This window comes from Oreochromis niloticus, linkage group LG14 (genome assembly GCF_001858045.2).
Source record: "Oreochromis niloticus isolate F11D_XX linkage group LG14, O_niloticus_UMD_NMBU, whole genome shotgun sequence".
NCBI lineage: Eukaryota > Metazoa > Chordata > Actinopteri > Cichliformes > Cichlidae > Oreochromis > Oreochromis niloticus.
Window position 1 is genome coordinate 5,815,922 of NC_031979.2, and position 20,416 is coordinate 5,836,337.

Below are 20,416 nucleotides of genomic sequence, written 5' to 3' on the forward strand. Positions count from 1 at the left end.
GCTCAGGAGTAACAAATAATTCTATAAAACCCCAGACGTTCTCAATGTTTTCTTCTTCTTTTGTTCTATTAGAGAGCCTGGTCAACCCCGTCGCCCTGACAAGCGGATCCAGAAGATCGTCAATGCCACCAGAGCTTTTATCTTCACCAACATACTCCTGGTTGGCTTTGGAGTTACCTGTATCATCCCCAACCTCCCACTTCAGGTATGCAGTAGGAGGCTGGGGGAGTCATTTTAATAAAGTGTTTAGGTGTTGGGGGTTCACGCTCCTCTGCATGTGCTGGTGCTGTAGGTCTCCCCTAGAGGGAGACTAAACACTGCAGAAGAGAGCAATGCACACGGTGTTAAACCACTCACATGGCAATGCAGCTGCTGCTATTTCTCAGTGCTGTGGAGCCACCTGCTGGACAAAAATGTTGTTGCAGTTTATTTTGTTCTCTCTTGAAACTCATTTGTCAAAGACAAACCCTTTTGTTTTTCAGTGAATACCCAGCAGGTGTGGCCTGAGCATTTATTTACTGTAAAAAATCTTTCTTTTCCTCTTTTCTCTCCTACTTCAGGTTGTCTCCTTTATCCTGCACACTATTGTGAGAGGCTTCATCCACTCTGCAGTTGGCGGGCTTTATGCTGCTGTGTAAGTGTCTGACATGTTTAAAAGATTCAATTCAATTCAATTTTATTTATATAGCGCCAAATCACAACAAAAGTCGCCTCAAGGCGCTTTATATTGTACAGTAGATAGCACAATAATAAATACAGAGAAAAACCCAACAATCATATGACCCCCTATGAGCAAGCACTTTGGCGACAGTGGGAAGGAAAAACTCCCTTTTAACAGGAAGAAACCTCCAGCAGAACCAGGCTCAGGGAGGGGCGGCCATCTGCTGCGACCGGTTGGGGTGAAAGAAGGAAAACAGGATGAAAGACATGCTGTGGAAGAGAGACAGAGATTAATAACAGATATGATTCGATGCAGAGAGGTCTATTAACACATAGTGAGTGAGAAAGGTGACTGGAAAGGAAAAACTCAATGCATCATGGGAATCCCTGGCAGCCTACATCTATTGCAGCATAACTAAGGGAGGATTTAGGGTCACCTGGTCCAGCACTAACTATATGCTTTAGCAAAAAGGAAAGTTTTAAGCCTAATCTTGAAAGTAGAGATAGTGTCTGTCTCCCGAATCCAAACTGGAAGCTGGTTCCACAGAAGAGGGGCCTGAAAACTGAAGGCTCTCCCTCCCATTCTACTTTTAAACACTCTAGGGACAGCAAGTAGGCCTGCAGAGCGAGAGCGAAGATGATGGCAAACCAGTAAGGAATTGTGCAGTAACGCTGTCCTACACCAGATAAGATAAGATAAGATAACCTTTATTAGTCCCACATGTGGGAAATTTGTTTTGTCACAGCAGGAAGTGGACAGTGCAAAAGTTATGAAGCAAAAATTAGAATAAAATAAAATAAGAATAAATACAGTACTCAACTGTACAGAATAGAATAAAATAAAATACTATATACAGTAGAATAAAATAGAATAAAATATACAATAAGATAAAAATAGAATACAAATGCTATATACAACTGAGTAAAAAATACAACAATGCCAGGAAGATTATTGCACTTAGTGTTATTGCACATGTGTGTGTTTGATCAGTTAAAGTCTTTATTGAGGAGTCTGACAGCAGTGGGGAGGAAAGACCTGCGAAATCTCTCCGTCCCGCACCGTGGGTGCCGCAGTCTCCCACTGAAGGAGCTGCTCAGTGCTGTCACAGTCTCATGCATGGGGTGGGAGATGTTGTCCAACAGGGATGACAGCTTAGCCGCCATTCTCCTGTCACTCACCACCTCCACTGGGTCCAGAGGGCATCCTAGAACAGAGCTGGCCCTTCGGATCAGCCTGTTCAGTCTCTTCCTGTCCCCAGCAGAGATGCTGCCACCCCAGCAGACCACACCGTAAAAGATGGCTGAGGCCACCACAGAGTCATAGAAGGTCTTCAGGAGTGGGCCCTCCACTCCAAACGACCTGAGTCTCCGCAGCAGGTACAGTCTGCTCTGCCCTTTCCTGTAGAGGGCGTCTGAGTTATGAGTCCAGTCCAGTTTGTTGTTCAGATGAACACCAAGGTACCTGTAGCTGTCCACAGCCTCAATGTCCATACCTTGGATGTTCAGTGGTTGCAGTGGAGGATGTTTGTGCCTGCGGAAGTCTACCACCAGCTCCTTGGTTTTACTGGCATTGATCTGGAGGTAGTTCAGCTGGCACCAGTCCACAAAGTCCTGAGTCAGTCCTCTGTACTCCATGTCGTCCCCATCAGTGATGAGGCCGACTATTGCAGAGTCATCAGAGAACTTCTGCAGGAAGCACTGGGTGGAGTTGTGGGAGAAGTCTGCAGTGTAGATGGTGAAGAGGAACGGAGCCAGAACCGTTCCCTGTGGGGCCCCCGTACTGCAGACGACCCTGTCCGACACACAGCCCTGAGTCCTCACATACTGTGGTCGGTTGGTGAGGTAGTCCAAAATCCAGGTAGTGAGGTGATGGTCCACTCCAGAGTTCTCCAGCTTGTCCTTCAGAACCGAGGGAAGAATAGTGTTGAAGGCACTGGAGAAATCAAAGAACATGATTCTCACAGTGCTCCCAGCGGTCTCCAGGTGAGCGAGGGAACGATGTAGGAGGTGAATGATGGCATCATCCGCTCCAATGCCAGGCTGGTAGGCAAACTGAAGTGGGTCCAGTGATGAGCTCACAAGGCGCCGAAGCTGAGCCAGGACCAACCGCTCCAGGGTCTTCATCAGGTGGGATGTCAGAGCCACCGGCCTGTAGCTGTTGAGGTCCTTGGGGCGTGAAGTCTTTGGCACTGGAACAACACAGGAGGTTTTCCAGAGCTGTGGGACTCTTCCCAGCCTCAGGCTCAGGTTGAAGAGGTGCTCCATCACCCCACACAGTTGGTCCGCGCAGGACCTGACGACCCTCGAGCTGATGCCATCTGGACCCGCTGCCTTCTTGGCTTTAATCCTCCTCAGTTCCCTCCTAACCTGGGTGGTTGAGAGAGACAGGCTGGAGCCTTGTGTTGAGTGTGTATTGGATGCTGTTGTTGGGGGTTGGGAGGAGTGAGCAGGGTGAATAGAGGAGGTGTGAAGTGTCTGAGGTGGAACAGCAGCAGTGGGGGTGGGTGAGTCTGCAGCCGATGTTGGAGACTGCCTCATGGCTGAATCAAATCTGTTGAAGAAATGATTCAGTTCATTTGCCCACCTCACATCCCTCCCAGGCAGGGAGTTCTGATGTTTGTGGCCTGAGATGGTTCTGAGGCCTCTCCAGACTTCACCAACGTTGTTTTGCTGAAGCTGGTTCTCCATCTTTTGCCTGTAGCTGTCCTTCCCATTCCTTATCAGTCCCCTCAACTCTCTCTGCACCCTTTTCAACTCCTCTTTGTCTTTGGATTTGAAGGCCCTCCTCTTCTGCTTGAGGACAGCTTTAATTTCTGGAGTAATCCAAGGTTTGTTGTTGGAGAAACACCGTACAGTCCTGGTAGGTACGGTGTTAGCCACACAGAAATTAATATAGTCAGTAATGCATGTAGTAAGGCTAGTAAGATACAGAAAGTGATAAGTGGATTGTAGGCATTTCTATCCTTCTGTGTCAACAATCACTCTTTTTGGGCAAGATTCTGCTCATGTTCTAGAGCAGGGGTGTCAAACATAAAGCCCATCAGCCAGAATTGGTCCAGCAAAGACAAAATGAAGGAGGGCATAGATTTTGTGTGGCTTTTCCTATCAATAAAGACCCCTTCCCCCATTGTTATAATTATAGTTATAATTATTATATTATAATTACGTAGTTGAGGTGAGGTGTCCTCACACTTTGATAACCTGAGACTGTGTGCAGGGTGATAAGAGCTCAAAAATCTTATGAAAAATTGCCAAATGACTGCAGCTAGAGATTAGTCTATATAAATGCAATCCATTATTATTATTATTATTATTATTATTATTATTATTATTATTAGCTGACACCGCTGCATTTAGAGAAAATGATGATTGGGCATTTTTCTTGTAATGAATTAAAATACCTGCCAAAACATTTCCTCTGAGTTGCAAGAACAATATTATCCAAAATGAGCCTACACAGGATGTGAATATTACATAACAGTGTGTCTGGGGGCATGTCATATATGACTGACAGTGAATTTGTTTTTAATTTGATTCACTGTAAATTGATTTATTGGGCCTGATAGTCACAGTTAGCTCAGGTTAGTTAAGTGACCTGTTTAAATTTCCCATATGACTCATGCTTTTTGTCCCCTGCAGGTATCCATCCTCTCAGTTTGGCAGCCTGACAGGCATGCAGTCTCTGATCAGCGCTCTGTTCGCCCTGCTCCAGCAACCTCTCTTCATGGCCATGGTGGGACCCCTGGAGGAAGACCCCCTATGGGTAAGATGATGCACAGAGATACTGGCTTTAAAGAGTGTAGAATTCAAATTTTAGCACATCATTATATCTAACTGCTTTCCTCACGCGGTGCCCAGGTGAACGTGGGTCTGCTGGTGCTGAGCATGCTGGGATTCTGCCTGCCCTTCTACCTGCTGCACCACAGCCGCCAGCTTCAGCGCCTCCGAGACGAACGTGACGAAGATCCCAAGATCTATGTTAAGATGAACAATGGCAGCACTCCTGAGGCCTGTGTGTAGACGGGCACGAAGACGAGTTTTTACAAAGTAGATGAGCTACACTAAAGAGGGAGGGGACTGAGGTCACGTTCCTGTGGGACATGTGTTGAACGAATTCACTCTGAGACCGCCACACCTCACACTCATAAATCTTACATTCCCCATGCACACACAGATGCACACACTTCCACCATCATACTGACACCCATATGTGACTGAACACCACTGTGACACCACCTTCACCCTCTCTGTGAAGAACCCCTAACACACACTCACCCATTCAGTCCACATGGAGAGCTTTCAGTCCCTTGACTGCACCCATGAACCGAGGAGAAAACTGACTAAAGGGAGAGAAAAGAAGCAGCTGCTTCAGTCTCCCCAAAGGTTCCTCCTCTCTCACTTTTTTCTTCATGTCTGCCATTTAATTTCATGCTGTTACATCTGAGGATCAGCTGGTTTAGCGTCTCCTAGTCCTACTTAAGTAACCACAGGAGAAGATGCCAAAAAATGTCAGCGCAGTGTTCAAAGGTTTTAGACATTTGCTTTCTGATTGCCCAGGATGGTCAGTTTTTGTTTTGTTTTTTGTGAGAAGAAGCTCACACACACACACACACACACACACACACACACACACACTCAGACCCACTCAGCATCCTGGGCCACGGCATCTCTGTGCTCTCTTGTGCACAAGGGCATTAACTCAATAAGAACCCATTGAGAGCAGCACTGGTAGCAGTTTAGATGGAAACCTGGACAGGTTTGAGCCCAGCGCACAATACACAGCCTCAGTGTGTGCGTGACATGATGCAGTGACTGGGTTAATCTGCGGGGTTAGACACACACTGCATGATGCCAGCGATGGTGCTGGTCCTTTATTACTGCTGCCATTATTTTTCTTTTGTTTTGTTTCTTTGTCCATATGTTTGAAATATGTAACCTTTTTTGTATTTACTTGCAATATGATCTTGGATGTGTTAGGTGTTTATTTCTTTTGCATGATCTCAAGCTATTAAGGTGGAAATTATTTTAGACATACTGTGTTTTCAAAGGTTGGTGTGGTTGCTAGGTGAATTTTAGGATCTTGACTGGTTGTAGCAATAAGTCTTCAGCGAGGTTTAACATGCTGAAATCCAGACATGCAGGATATTCAGTGGACTGCATTTCCTAATCACAAAAAGGTGCTAGTTTAATCACAGAAATGTGTCTGTTGCATTTGCTTTAAGGCACTGTTAAGGTCATCAGATTACCAACGAGAGATTGTTTTTCTTAAGGCATGTTCCAAAGAATCAGTCAGATTATGTTTTGCTTGGTATCACTTCTGCTCGGTCACGCAAACGCTGGGATTCTTGAATTCACCTCTTACAGACAAAGGGAGATTTAGCTTGATGGTAGCAGAGTGAAACAGACACAATCTTCCAGCTTCTGAGAAAAGACACCAGCGTTCTGAGACTAAGTACAGACAATAAAGCAGTCTTTGTCTTTCAAGCAGAAGCCCAGAACAGAAGCATGGAGTGTGTAGACGATGAAGCAGGGAGATAATAATTCAGTCTGCTGTCCTCAAATGTCATACAGAGAAGCTCCTCTGATACCTCCGCCCCCAACTTGCAGTACGGTGACAGAGGCACATCCAAAGACAGCCTCATGACCCTCAGAGTGCCTCACTGTGATAGGGGTAGTGGATCTGGGCAGCATTTAACCCCGCTCTTCCTCCATCTAGCCATCATCCATTCATCCATCCTTTCCCTACCTACTCAAGCACACCTTAAAATGTTTACTGACAGAACTGAGAGACAAAGCTCTGCTGCCATCACGTGCTCCCAGCAAATGACTTCATTAAGACAAGAACGACACACGATGCACTTTAGAGCCTCTAAAACGGACCTGCCTGCCCATGTATCTATCACACAGTGCGTGGCTGCTTATGGATGGTGCATGATGCAAAGAATGTAGACTCTGAGCTTAAAATCTAGATTTGTAATTTACAATTCAGTTATTTTTGTATAATCCCATTGCTTCACACGTTCCTTTTATTGCCTTTATGTGCTTGGACAGTGGGGCAGAGACTCATCTCTCAGTTCTGCAACCTTCACAGGATGAACCAGTCGCAACAATATTAAACCTAATATAGGTTTAAAGAAGCAGGAGAAGACTGTATGGATTAAAGTTGGTACAGAAATGATTTTAGTTGGATGACAAGTGTCATCAACTTTTGGATTGTGGGGAAAAAGTGTACATTTGTAATTAAAGGTGTTTGCATCTCTTTATCTAACTGAATGGTGGCCTTTTTGGTCATATATTACAGTCCTGACTGACTGTATTTCCATAAATGCAGATCTTATTTTGTACATCCACATGTCTTGTTGTTTGGAGCAGTTATCCAATACCTAGCACAAAAGGTATTGGATATCAGACCTGAACATATCTAAATATTTATAATTCTGCCATCTTTATTTGTATTTTGTAAATTGAGATCCACACAAAGACAACCAGGGAAAGTCCTACTCAGAAGTCATTCCACAAGTGCAAGATTATCTCTCAATAACAGTTTTGTGCTTGTGGGATAGAACACAATAGATTTTTAAAAAAATAGAAATGTAAAGTCAGTGCTCATATCTTCACTCACAAATGTACAGTTTGTGCAGGATTAACATCATATGTAAATGTCAGGTGAAGACAGACACTTGGTGGATGAGTGAGTTTATTTTTTCACAAACTGTAAACCAATCAGCACTTTTCCTTCACTGGAGTACCTGAAACGCCTCACCCCATCCTTCCGGCATCCTCACCTTCACAGCTTAGCCTGAACCTCTGATGATTGGAATTGGTTTATTGATCGATGTGTTTATTGATTGTTTTTTTTCTTCTCATGATGAATTCCCATTCAGCATTTCCGTGTGTTGTGTTTTTATGTCACTGTGTACTGATAGAAAATCTAGATTGGAGCTGAAACTCTGACACCCTGCACCCCTCCCCTATATATATATATATATATATATATATATTTTATCTACCTACCATGCTTCATTTTAGTTTTTCTGTCTTTTATTAAGCTTCTTTGCCTCTGATGTTTACGAGAATGTCTTTGTATTGTCTTACAGTGTGTGTTGTCTTGGACTTTCCAAGACATGCTGTTTCAAGTAACAAAAAAATAAAAATCAATATATGAAGCAAAATAAACAATAATTTGTACTGCTGTGTCTCTTATTTCCAGTGGGAGAGATGTGCAGATAGAGCTGGTAGAGGTACTACAATATGGAAGCTTGTGGTATCTGCAGTTAAATAGCATAGCAGGACAGAAACCACCCGATTTCGAAGTAAAGCAACAGAGAGTCAAGTCTGAAAGCAAACCTGTTGAGCAGCAGCAGTGAAAACAGTTAATTCACAACAGGTTCAACCTGAGTTAACTGTTTCTCTCTGTACTGGTTAGACCACACCGGGCGTTGACACACACTCCACCCACTAAAAAGACAAGGAAATGTACATTATTATGTGCACCTACTGATACTCGGTGAGCTCAGATCACAGATTTAAACAGAATAGGCAATCATGGAATAACTTTTTTAATTTTTCAATTATGCACCATCTGTTTGCTATTAACACATGTGGTCACATCTATTAAGGTCACAGAAATTAGTGTGTCATGCATAGATAGCAAAAAATGAATTTTAAAGTGTGTAAAAATGTCTGTTTTGTGGTTTCTACTTCCCACCAGAGCTATTAAACTGTAATCTAGTCTATTATTTTTAATGTTATTCTATCATACTAATTGTTATTTGACTGGTTTTGATACTGGAACAGAAGCATTGACAGTAGCAGAATAGTTACAACAACAGACATTCAACCTATAAACGTGCTCTGCTGTAAAGTGCTTAAGAAATAAACATGTTGTTGACAGTTTTGCCACATTCACTAATCTAATCTCTGTTTACATAATGCTCAGTGACCTTGTGGTTCCTTGGAGGGCTCTGGGTTCAGTATAGTGTGGAGCATCGACTCAATGGAAATCTTCATTTCCGTTCTTCGGGAGTTGAGCATTTTTAACATTAAACGGAAACACTTAAAATGCACCAGTCTTATAGACATGAATAAGGTGCTGTTTTGTGTTTTAATGTGTGTTTAATGTGTGTTTTAAAGGGCCCAACTAGGGGACAGGCATTGCAGATTAGCTCAGGCTATAAAGGCTGCGGTGTGTTGGCTGTGAGAATAAACTAAATTAATGTCACTGTGAGAAGATATTTCAAGAAAAGTGATAACAAGAAAAGGCAACTTAAAAGTTCACGTAAAGACTGGTCCGAAGGGTTGACGACTGCTCGTGAACGTCACACGGAGGCACCTGAGCTAAAGGTGTGTGCCGCCTCCTCTCTTCCCGCCGCGCCCCTTCGCTCACACACAGGAAGGAAAGCCGGAGTTTCCCGGAGTGAACCCCAGCGCCAAGCAGTGAATGAAGTGCTCCTGTCACAGTTAGAGAAGTTTTCCATCTCGTATGCTGCTTCTGTACGGACACGACCGACATGCTGATTAAAGAGTTGTGAGTATCTGAACTTTGTCGCCTTCCACCCGACAGAGGAGCGAGCCGGCATCGACGCGTTTGTGTCGAAATGTGGACCATTACATGATAAATGTATTTGCTTGTTCTGTAAAGTCTGATGAGCTTTTTAGCAGTTTAAAGTAATATTGGGTCGTTAGCAGGATTACAGAAATAAAGGACCACTCAGGAAATAATTTAGTCACAGGGTGTAAAGTTTCAAACGGCAGAACTCCGGACACCGTCGAACTTTAGGTTAGGTTAGGCTAGAGAGAGGTAAATCCACTGCTGACATCACACTTCAGATTAGTAGGAAGGAGTGCCGCGAGAAAACTCGAAGAGTTTAACTTTCTTTGACTTAAAGAGTTTATTACAGCCGAAGTGTAACATTTTAACAAGATGTTGTAAATATAAAATATAGTAATTCATACTTGCTTAGCCTCGAACTTGTCAGGAAAACCATAAGAATTGGGGCGGAGTTTGGGAACGTTTAACAAGATCTGGAGCCCATAATGCCAGTTTATCACATGTGCCTCAAACGGGAAGAATCAGCTGCCGGGTGCTTTTACCGCTATAGTGTCATGTGGTTGGCATGACACCTCTGACTTGGCTGTCATTTGACCACAGTGCAAAGTACAATAAGAGGCTCAGGCGTTAAAGAGGATTGCCCAGTGCTGCTTTTTCTTTCAGTTTATGGTCACAGAAACGTAACATCACACTCTGTCACCTTCATGCCTGCAAATACTCAGGCTACAGCAGGTGGGGATTGTGCCATGGCACAGCAGAGGAGGCTACGCACACAGAGCACATGCGCACACACGTAGAGTTTCCTCTAAAAGCGTCTGCATTGTTTGTTTGGGCTCTGCAGCGGTCTTGATTACAGCTTCATAATTTCCTCTTCCTCATTTCTAGGTTCCTGTGATGGCAGAGAACTGACTGCCGTGTTACTTCCTAGTGATAATGATTCATTCCTATAAATCATGATGTTGTTGTGCAGGGTCTGAACAAGCTGGAGCCTCTGGAAGAGGGAGCATTGTATGTGATATTTGCTATCTTTATGGCTGCGCCTCCAGGTTCTGGGTACTCAGATTCTGCTTTCTTTGGTTCTCTGTCAAACTGCCTGTCACTGCCACCCTTACACGTGAGCTGTTGGACATTGAAAGAGTGTGTCTGCCCTTTTTTATTTTTTTGTCATTTATTCATTTTTTTAAAATGTGGAATTTATATCAGTTCTGTAGCTCTCAGTTAAAGGAACGTGCCACAAGTATTCAAGTAACTCGCTACCGAAGGTGTAGAAATAGCCAACACCACCCAAAAAATAAAAAATAAAAAAATCTAATTGGTATACAAAGACTGTATAGAAAAGATGGGTGTAGCCAACATGATGACATCAGAGATGTGGCACTTGAAGAATCTCACTAATTAGTGCAGTAACAGACTATTAAAAATACTGAAGCAAACCAGAATAATAGTATTTATCAGGTCATTATATGACAATGCTCCAAAAAGCATCAAAAACATGGTCAAGAGGTCCAGTGCGCTCTCAGAAGATATCCTGACCTCAAACACACTGAGGCGAGGCCTGGGAGATAGTGACCTGCCAGAGCTGCTGTTGTTGGCGGATCTGCCAAAGTCACTCTAATTTCCATCTTAACCAAATCCAAATGGTAAAGTGTTATGAAGGAGAATTTGAGCGTTGAGACTAAAACTGCTTCTTCTAGCAGTTTGTAAACACGCTGATTTTATCTGTGCAGCTTTACATAGAAGTTTGTGGAATCAGCATTTATTAGAGGAACTTTTGGTCCTCTTCCTGCCTCAATATTCAGCTGTGGATGTTGCCACCTAGTCTGGAAGGAGTTTTTGATCAGTTCATCAATAAGCTGGCATCATGTGAATGGGCAGCTGATGTTAGATGTAAAATGATTTGGAGATTTGGGCAGAAGTTTCTGACTGCAGTGTGTTCTTTCTCTTACAGCCGAGTTGTTCTGCCTGTTTCAGTGGACGAGGTAAGGCCTCACTCATTTACTTTAATACTATCAGTGATGGGCACTGTAACCATCGGCATCTTCCATTTGCTGGCTCCTGTATACCCTTGTCATTGATTCACACAGTTACTGCATTATTTCCTTTTCTTTGAAACAGCTATTTTAAGCAACATTTGACAGCTCTGTCAAACTGTTTTATGCTTTCACCGATTCCCTACCATCTCTTTTCTCTAGTGATGGTCGTCATTGCTGTGACAGTAATGACGTAATGAAAACAGTAATGAAAACAGTCTTCAGTTTTCCCAGACAAAGTACTTTTGCAATTTCTCCAGCCTGTTGATCAGCAAATTTTATTTATCAATGCATGGACTTTATTAAATCTAAGCGGTTTCACTAGCATATTGTGCTCTTGTAGTTGGTCTGTACTTCATGCCAGGTCCAGGATTCATTAAGCTGTGTTTAATTTGCCTTAGCAGCGGATGGCCACAAACCTTCAAGAGAGCAGCTTCTGTAACTTTAGACATCTACCTTACAAATTTTCACGTTATGAAGCCAGCTACCTTTATTCCCCTGGCTCATTCTACCTCTTAATCCACATGTTCCATACAACAGTTTGCTTTGTTTTTCTTTTGCTTTACAGAGAGCAGAAGCCAGTATTTCACTAAGCCACATAATCACAGCTGTGCAACCGGCTTGCTCTGTGATCCGATTCAGTGTGAAAGTTTGCAGGTTTAATCCTCAGCCTTGGTTGAGGTGTGACTGTATGGGGGGGGGGGGGCTGCTCTACTTTGTGTAGTTCATTTATTTGTGCAGTAATATGTGAGACAGCTGTAGTGTTTAGAAGTAATGTTGGGTGGGTTACAGGTTAGAAACTACAGTTGTGCAGTGGGAATACTAATTAATATTTCCTCTTTTTTTTTGTTGAGTTGAAATGCTGGCAGGTACAGCTTGAGAATTTGTGATTGGTAATCTCTATTTTATTTTATTTTTTTGTAGTTGAAAGACCACAGGCATGTCCTTTCACTCCACAGTGCAAGGTGTGATTGTAACATTCAGGAATTTAAAAAAAAAAAAAAAAAACTAACAAAAAAACCCATGTTCTCCACTGTGTCAACTCAGTGTCTCAGGGAGGCAGATTTCCAAGTTGTGAGGGGTGTGAGTGAAGACTGTTGGTGTGGCAACACAACAGAACAGCTCTGCACTGATGTGCTGAACCTGGAGTAAGACTTGTGTTTGGTCTCAAAGCCACAGACCCGTTCAGTTTGTTGATATTTTTTGATGCAAACCTGAATCGCTTTGAGCAATAGGGACATACTTGTGATGGGGACGCTTAATGTGGTCACTAAAAAGAAAATGGAAACTCTGAAAAATACGTTACTTTCAGAAACACTGAAAAATACGTTTACAATCAGATTCTTATAAAACATGAAATTGCTTATTCAATTTTTTTTCATTTGAATTTCTAATCCTATTACAAACCTTAAATGTCAAAGCACAGCATAGCAAATTCTGAAGGCGTGGTATGTTAAGGTGTTTCAACGAGCAACCAGTTGAGTCATTTTAACAGTTGTTCTCTTAAATGAATGCAGAGTAAGACTTTAATCCAGTGATTCCTGCTCACATTAAACCAGTAAACCGTTCAGTCACATTCTGCGCCTTGTTTTTGTTTGGAGATTGCATGATGCAAGCTGGCAGGTTCACTTTTTCCCCTGACTAACAGTTTGAGCTCTTTGCCCAAACATGTTTTCCAGTAGTGATTGTTGTCTGCACCTACACATGGTTCCTGCCCCCTGACTGCTTCTGAAAGACTGTAAGACGTCAGCGGCAATGACGAGGCACACTGGTTACACATGGCAAACCACATTCCTGAGTTTCTATTCACGGCAGCAAAACTGAGCATCCACAGCAAGAAAAATGGGTCACCAACTTCTTTGGTTTAAGGAGTGGAGGGCAGGGCTAGATTGTACTTGTCCAGCTAAACTACAGGAGGCAGCAGATGTGGCAACACCTCTGCAACTTTAACCCAAATCCAAAAAGAGTAAGAAGAGCCAATCATAAAAAAAGCAGTCATTTGTTTGTCTGGTTCCTGTGGAACCAGGTTTTACAGTTTTGGGTGATGTGTGTGGCTGACACCACCAGTGAAGTGAGTCACACACTTTTGCCTGACTCAGGGAGAGGGAAGATGCGGGGAAGAACAAGTCATGGAAATGCTTACTCTGCTCTGCTTTAGACTGCTGAAGTCTGTGTATAGGGACATATTGGAAAATGGTTAACTTGGACTCATTTTACATAAATAGTTAACTCAGGTCATGACAGGATTTAAAGAGAGGTTTTTGAACCTGCCTTTTAAATGCTCTCCTGTCTGTTTCTTTCTTTTGCTCGTGTGGTTTTTTTTCACACTGCACGCATTGAACTAAAATCATAAACCTTGCCTGAATTTACATTTGGCTGATCTCCCATATAACACAGTTTCATTCACCAGTGGAATGTTTGGGTCTCTCAGCAGAAGTCCCCTTATTCCCCCTTACACTGTATCTGGATCTCCTACAGTGTCTCAGCTTGATTTTCATCTTTGGAAAGTGAATTACAGGGAGGCAGAAAGTGTAGGTGGTGACTGAAAATGTGTTGATATAGCCAAAAGCTCCTGAATGTGCCAGCGCTGGCACACTAGCACAAACCACAGTTTGTCCTGTCTGATGGATGTTCTCCCTCAGAAACCTCAGGACCTCAGGCAATGTTTGCATGGTGACGAGCATGCTCTCAGTATCACTCTTGACATGACGTGCAGTCTGCACACTTGGAAACTCTTGGTCAATAGAGACAGAGATTTTATCACAAATGATGATCTTTCACATAGTTCATTGTAATTTCAATCCTTCTTTCTACTTTTGTCCTTCCAGTACCAAGTGGGTCAGCTCTACACAGTAGCAGAGGCCAGTAAGAATGAGACGGGTGGAGGCGACGGTGTGGAGGTGCTGAAGAACGAGCCCTATGAAAAAGATGGAGAGAAGGGACAGTACACCCACAAGATCTACCACCTGCAGACGTAAGCAGCGCAGCTCAGCTTCATACATGCTGTACTATATAGAAAGTGGTTGAAATACTACACAAAAAGTTGTAAAAACACTTTGATTATTCATACTATTTCCCCTAATTGCAAATGAAATCAGTTTGCAGAGAGCACTGGAAAAACTTTGCCCTGTGGAGACCTCAACTTTGACCTCACCTGCTTTTTGCTCAGCTGAACAGAGATGAGAATGAGTCCCGTCTCTGTTGCTCTGTAATAAAAATATTTTCCCAGAAAGTAGAGTGGGATGTAAGGAAACTGCTTGATGATAATCTGTGTTTTATTATATTACGGTATTATGTGGCTACATGAATATTTGCCTGTTTCTCTCTGCAGTAAAGTGTCAGGTTTCATCGCTAAAATTGCTCCAAAAGGTTCACTGACTGTTCACGAGAAGGCCTGGAATGCATATCCATACTGTCGAACCAGTGAGTCCTAATGCATGCATGCATGCATGCATACACATATGCATGCATACACACACACACACACACACACACACACACACACACACACGGTTATGCTTACAATGGCTCACCTCACACATGTGAGGTGAGACACTAAAAATGTGTTTGTGTGAAATTACACAAAAAACTGATGTTTAAAATCTGACTTATCCAAAATCTTTCCTTCTCTGCATCATCCTCCCAACTTGGTCCACTTTTCTTTTGCTGCAGTCCTCACAGTATGTATTCTTTTCTTTTGATGGTTTGGATAAAAGTTTAAATTAAACTTAACAGGAACTGCATTGCCCTTAGTGTTAGTTAACCTGATCGTGTCTCACTCATTCTTACAGAATGAATACATGAAAGACAATTTCATGATCAAGATCGAGACGTGGCACAAGCCTGATATGGGGGATCAAGAGAATGTAAGTGCACACAGTACTGAACTGCTTAGTCTGACTTTATCTACAATATGTTTTCAAAATGACGTCGGATCCTAATGAATGAGGTATTCAAGTTGAAAATATTGCAATGTACATTGTGTGATTCCTGGATTTAAAATCGCGCCAGAAATCAGCGTTAATAATTGAAATCGTAGGTGGACCCAATCTGTGTGACTGTAAGGATTTCTGAGCATGCTCCCGATGAGTCAGCGGATGGTGTCCAAGGACATCTGGACACAGATGTGGAGCAGGGCAGCATATATTAAATTGAAAGTATACACTGCTCAAAGACTTGATCATCACATTATAACACAAAGCTGGACTAGGGATATCGGTCAGAAAGTTTAAACCGTTGTGAGTTTTTTTTTTTTTCTTTTCTTTTTTTCTTTTCACCTGCTGTGGTGCAAAGGAACGTGACAAGAAGGCACAACCTTTGACGCGTTATGCATCTGGCCACATACTACCAGGAGCTCACTAATGCCCTGATCCAGCTATTATGTTGCAGCAGCAACATCTACCTTTTACTAGTATGCAAGGGTCCACATGGGTCAAAATAAATGCAAGGTTTTGTGCATATGCATGTGTAACTGTATCTTGATTGTATCATACCTGCATATTGATTTCTCGTCAATCTTCATATTTATGGAAAAGACGGCTAAAGCACTGCTGCAGTTTTATATCTTTGAATTAATGTTATGTTTGACATTAACCAATAGGTCATTATTATTTAGCTCTTCATATACTACACATTTTAAGTCTGATCTGTTACCTGCCTTTATCAGGCAACCAATCAAATGTGAATATATGATTTGTTTTTTGTTTTTGTTTTTTTCCTTGTCTGCAGGTGCATGGACTAGATCCAGACACATGGAAGAATGTTGAAGTTGTTTACATTGACATTGCTGACAAAAGTCAAATAGATTCAAAGGTATGTGGGTTGAAAAAAAGTGAATTTTCAGGAGAAAACAGTCTTTAGATGTGATCTTTTTTTTTTTTTAAACCTGTTAACCCAGTTATCTCCAAAAGTTGAATCTGTTCATCTGGACGTAGCGTTTTGTGGGAGAAACGTTTCGTCACTCATCCAAGTGACTTCTTCAGTCTCAGCTGAAGAAACCTGCAGTCAGCTGAGACTGAAGAAGTCACTTGGATGAGTGACGAAACGTTTCTCCCACAAAACGCTACGTCCAGATGAACAGATTCAACTTTTGGAGATTTACTTTCCTGGATGATTGAGAATGCATCAAGACGATGGTTCAGTTAGCACACCTGTTTTCTTAAACATTGAGTACATCAGTTTACTGTTTGTTACGCTTTATACGAGAGATGCTAAACTTATTCTTGCACTTGCCAGTACATTTTAATGTCTTCATTGAAAAGAAAGTCAATAAATAAAAATAATATATCCTAGGAGTCATATTTTAGTCACTGAGTCTTGAACACACTCTCTTAGGTTTGTATATTGTTTATACGTCTTAAAGGTAAAGCATAAACATTTGTGCTGTTGTGCCATACAACATAACACTAGAACTCCCAGCAGGGGACATTCGATGTTAGTTAATTTGTTCGTTTTTTTTTTGTTTGTTTTTTTTTAATCAAATTTCAAGTAAGATTTGACAAAAGTAGTATTTAAGATGATTTTTGGGGTTTTTTATCAATCATCTAGATTATTTCATTAAAAAATACACTTTTAGTAATGTGGTATTATTTGTGCTAAAAATGTTTAAAAAAACAAACAAAAAAACCCAGCTCGCTATGAAACATTGAACAGGTGATTGTCTACATTTTAAAACTTACCTAATAGCTGTCTCCAAAAATGTGAGAAACACACAAAGGGAAAAAAATGTACAAGTAAAACGGTCTAAATTACTCATCTTGTCCACATCTGCCCCCGATCACCAAACGTGCTGCATCCACACTACTCCGTGTCATCTGCAGCTTCACCTACTCAGCTCTGCGGTCAGGCCTGAAACCTGTTTGGCTGCTGTGCTCTTTCACTCTTCATTTTGTTGGATTAATTCTCTACACTCTGGACTGTCTGCTTAGTTTAGCTACAGTTCCCCCGCTGCTAAGAACAGCCAACAACCAGCCTGGTTGTCCACATGTTCAGTTACACTTGCCACCCCGCCAGTCATTACTCTTCTTTTTTCTAGCTACAGTCCTCTATATATTTATTTATCAATCAGATCTAGCTAGCTCTGGCTCATGCGATATTAGCCTTTATGTCAGAATGTGTGTAAACAATAGTGTTGCTTAAAAAAAACCCTGGTGTTCTGTAGTAATGTATTCAATTCATTTCTTTGGGGTCAAATTGATGTCGGTGGTTCTAGAATAGAATAATCCTTTAATTGTCCAACAAGGGGAAATTTGGTTGTAACAGCAGCAAGAAACACAATAACAACAAAGAAAAAGATAAAAGGACTCGGTCAGGTTAGAGCTGCTGATACTGGCGGCCTGAAGCTATAAGTGTTTTTTTTGTTTGTTTGTTTTTTTTGTTTTGGCTTTTTTGTCCTTTTGATCCCACATGTTTAAGGAAAGTCAGGAAATATGAGATGATGGGTAGTTTAATTTAAGAGTTACTGGATTTTTTAGAATTACAAGCTGCGTTGTGTTGCTTGTATTCATTTTTAGGATTACAAAGAAGATGAGGATCCAGCCAAGTTTAAGTCTGTGAAGACGGGCAGAGGGCCTCTGGGACCTGAGTGGAAGGTACACTCCCTCCTGCACTTCACTGTGGCTCACTTCATTAAAGCTCTGAATTGACTGTGTTTACAGGTCTGGAGACTTTGTGTATTTATGTTGTGTATACCTCTGTGTTTTCAGAAGGAGCTCCCAAACAAAAGTGACTGTCCACACATGTGTGCCTACAAGCTAGTCACTGTTAACTTTAAGTGGTTTGGACTGCAGAACAAAGTAGAAAACTTTATTCAGAAGGTATGAAATAAAAAGTGCACAATAAATATAACCTAATGCACATATTTCTGCACAAAAAAAACAATAAATTCTAGTGTGTCCTGACTGTCTTTCACACGTCCCCTCTGTCCAGCAAGAGAAGCGTTTGTTCACCAAATTCCACAGACAGGTGTTCTGCTGGTTAGACAAATGGATTGATCTGACGATGGATGACATACGACGTATGGAGGAGGAAACGCAGAAGGAGCTTGATGAGGTGACTGAGGACTGTATATTAGACCTGCTGGAGGGTGGAGCAGTATTTCTTTGTTGCCCTTCACATTTATTGAGATCTCTTATGTAGAAAAGGCAGTTTTAATATATGAAGTTTGATCTGATGAAATTAACAGTTCAACTGCTCATGTTATCAATTCTTGGTGACTGGTAACACAGTGAGGTGCAATATGCAGTGAAGTATCTAAAAGTTTGATCTCGCTGCTCAAATGTGTTGCATGGTGTATGTCACTGGAGGATCTCTTCAGGTGTTGAGCTGCTCCCTTTGTTTCTGCTTGAAAACAGTTGTTATAAAAGCAGAAACGGCCCTAAACACTGTTTATGTGTTTGGCTGTAATAAGATCAAAGTATTTTGGGTTAATGTGAAGAAGGATCTTTTTAAAACAAGAACTGGGAGCTGAGCAGTATTTCACATCACTTTCTTTAGTGCACTAATCCGATTTTGTACACTTCTAAATAACGTGTCTCCATGTCACAGATGAGGGTCAAAGATCCAGTTAAAGGCAGTACGGCTGCTGAAGACTAGCTCAGTGAGTATTTAACTGCTGCTCTGAGGAATTTTCAATCTGAACATAAATGTTCAATCGCTCTTCAATTGTGTTTGTTCTCTTATCCTCTTCAGCTCATTTTGATACTGGAAGACTTGACTATACTCCCTGACTGGCACCGCTGGAACTGGACTGCTATAAACAAGAAAAGCATTTACGTCCCAATAAAAAAAAATCTTGTCTTAATAAGATCTCATTGTTGTGAAGCTGTTGTGTATATTTATGTACAATGCTGAAATACAAGTACAGCAGCTTTTAGTGCTTTTAAAGAAGTGGGTTGCAGGTTGAGGGAGAATTCTTATTTATGCTTTTGGTTATTAGATCTTAAACCACTTGGGGGAAAGTGCGGGTGATCTCTGAAGCAACATTCCACATTACTGTAATCTTTTTTTTTTTTTTTTTTTTTTTTTTTTTTTTTTTCTTTTTTTTTTTTTTCTTCTTCGTGTCCTCGTCTCAGTGACTTATTGTTTACGTACCCGCAACTGCAAAATCTCCAGTGTTAATAAGATTTTATATTTTTCTTATCTATAAATTGTCTTGTGTCTTAGCTATAAGTGGACATAAGTGCTTTAAAAATTTACAAATTTCTTGATTTCACAAAGGGCTCAGACTGGATCCTCCACCATCCTCTGCTGAGTTTCCTCAAATGATTTCTTGTAATCAGGATGGCTGGAGACGCTAAAATATGGTTAATGGTTTACATAAAAACTTGCATGTTATTTTTGGGGGGGGGGATTTCATTGGGTTGATGATTTGAGTGTTGCTGATAATGTGCAAGAAGATCCTGAACTCTAAGCAGATTTCAAAAGAATTGACACTACAGGCACTTCTGTCTTGATGATTGTTCAGATGTCTGTAAGTCTTCCATGTACTGAATGAAATGAAATAGCCTGGATATAAATATGTCTTATAACTGTTTAGTGTACATTAAACGAAACTTCATTGTTCATTGCATTTTGTGCATTTGTACATATGTATTTGCATCTCTGCTGTAAGTGTCTCCGTGATCTTTTACACCTTCAGCAACACCCCCCCTGCCGCCAAAACCCCTTTCTGTGATATAACTGAATGTCTTTTGACCATGCAGATCATACAATATACAGAATAATTCATAACATTTATTGCGATTTTTGAACTTTCTTTGTTGTGACACATTTGGGTGCCATAAAAAAGGAAATGGGCTGTCAGTGCACTAAAGAAAAATATTCACATGTGTGTTTTGAAACTAATTTGTTTTTGTTTGTTTGTTTTGTTTGTTTTTTAAAAAAGCTTTAAAATACTTGGCAGAAGTCAAAAGTATTGATTACTGACATTTAATATCGTTGAAGGCAGGAGTCTGATTCCTCATGCTTTAACAGACTACTACTATTTTTTGAGTGAACGTACATTTTTGCTGGCATATGATTTTATTATATATTATGTACTGGCAGTTTGAAATAGATTTGGTGTACAAACAATTCATTCTAGCTTTTTTTTTTTTTTTTTAAACTAGCCAACTTCCAGTCTCAATTAACAGGTATTTTCCCAGCTTTCTGTTCCAGTCGTGTGTCTTACTTGTAA

The 20,416-nt window shown here is 41.3% G+C and overlaps 2 protein-coding genes across 4 annotated transcripts in view; both read left to right on the forward strand.

Annotated features, from left to right (window-relative positions):
• LOC100708831 (large neutral amino acids transporter small subunit 4) overlaps nucleotides 1-7,504 on the forward strand; it is a 28,123-nt gene extending 20,619 nt beyond the window's left edge. For all 3 annotated transcript variants that reach the window (XM_025898421.1, XM_005461019.4, XM_025898422.1), the window contains 4 exons: nucleotides 73-205; nucleotides 561-634; nucleotides 4,300-4,423; nucleotides 4,519-7,504. In XM_025898421.1, the coding sequence (XP_025754206.1) occupies nucleotides 73-205; nucleotides 561-634; nucleotides 4,300-4,423; nucleotides 4,519-4,680 (493 nt within the window). In that variant the 3' untranslated portion in view covers nucleotides 4,681-7,504. The remainder of the gene's footprint in view (nucleotides 1-72; nucleotides 206-560; nucleotides 635-4,299; nucleotides 4,424-4,518) is intronic.
• A 1,495-nt stretch (nucleotides 7,505-8,999) lies between these two features.
• On the forward strand, nucleotides 9,000-19,810 carry LOC100704560 (phosphatidylinositol transfer protein alpha isoform). Its single transcript, XM_003456302.5, has 12 exons — nucleotides 9,000-9,187; nucleotides 11,160-11,190; nucleotides 14,070-14,215; nucleotides 14,573-14,664; nucleotides 14,914-14,921; nucleotides 15,033-15,107; nucleotides 15,970-16,053; nucleotides 17,754-17,831; nucleotides 17,946-18,056; nucleotides 18,169-18,291; nucleotides 18,787-18,838; nucleotides 18,931-19,810. The coding sequence occupies exons 1-11, from the start codon at nucleotides 9,171-9,173 to the stop codon at nucleotides 18,832-18,834; spliced, it is 813 nt and encodes a 270-aa protein (XP_003456350.1). The 5' UTR covers nucleotides 9,000-9,170; the 3' UTR covers nucleotides 18,835-18,838; nucleotides 18,931-19,810.
• The last annotated feature ends 606 nt before the right edge of the window (nucleotides 19,811-20,416 follow it).

What these genes read in the sequence shown, in the direction of transcription:
- LOC100704560 (XM_003456302.5), top strand. An exon ending in TGCCTGTTTCAGTGGACGAG is followed by an intron (nt 11,191 to 14,069) that starts GTAAGGCCTCAC and finishes TTGTCCTTCCAG; the next exon opens with TACCAAGTGGGTCAGCTCTA. An exon ending in CGCAGAAGGAGCTTGATGAG is followed by an intron (nt 18,292 to 18,786) that starts GTGACTGAGGAC and finishes TCCATGTCACAG; the next exon opens with ATGAGGGTCAAAGATCCAGT.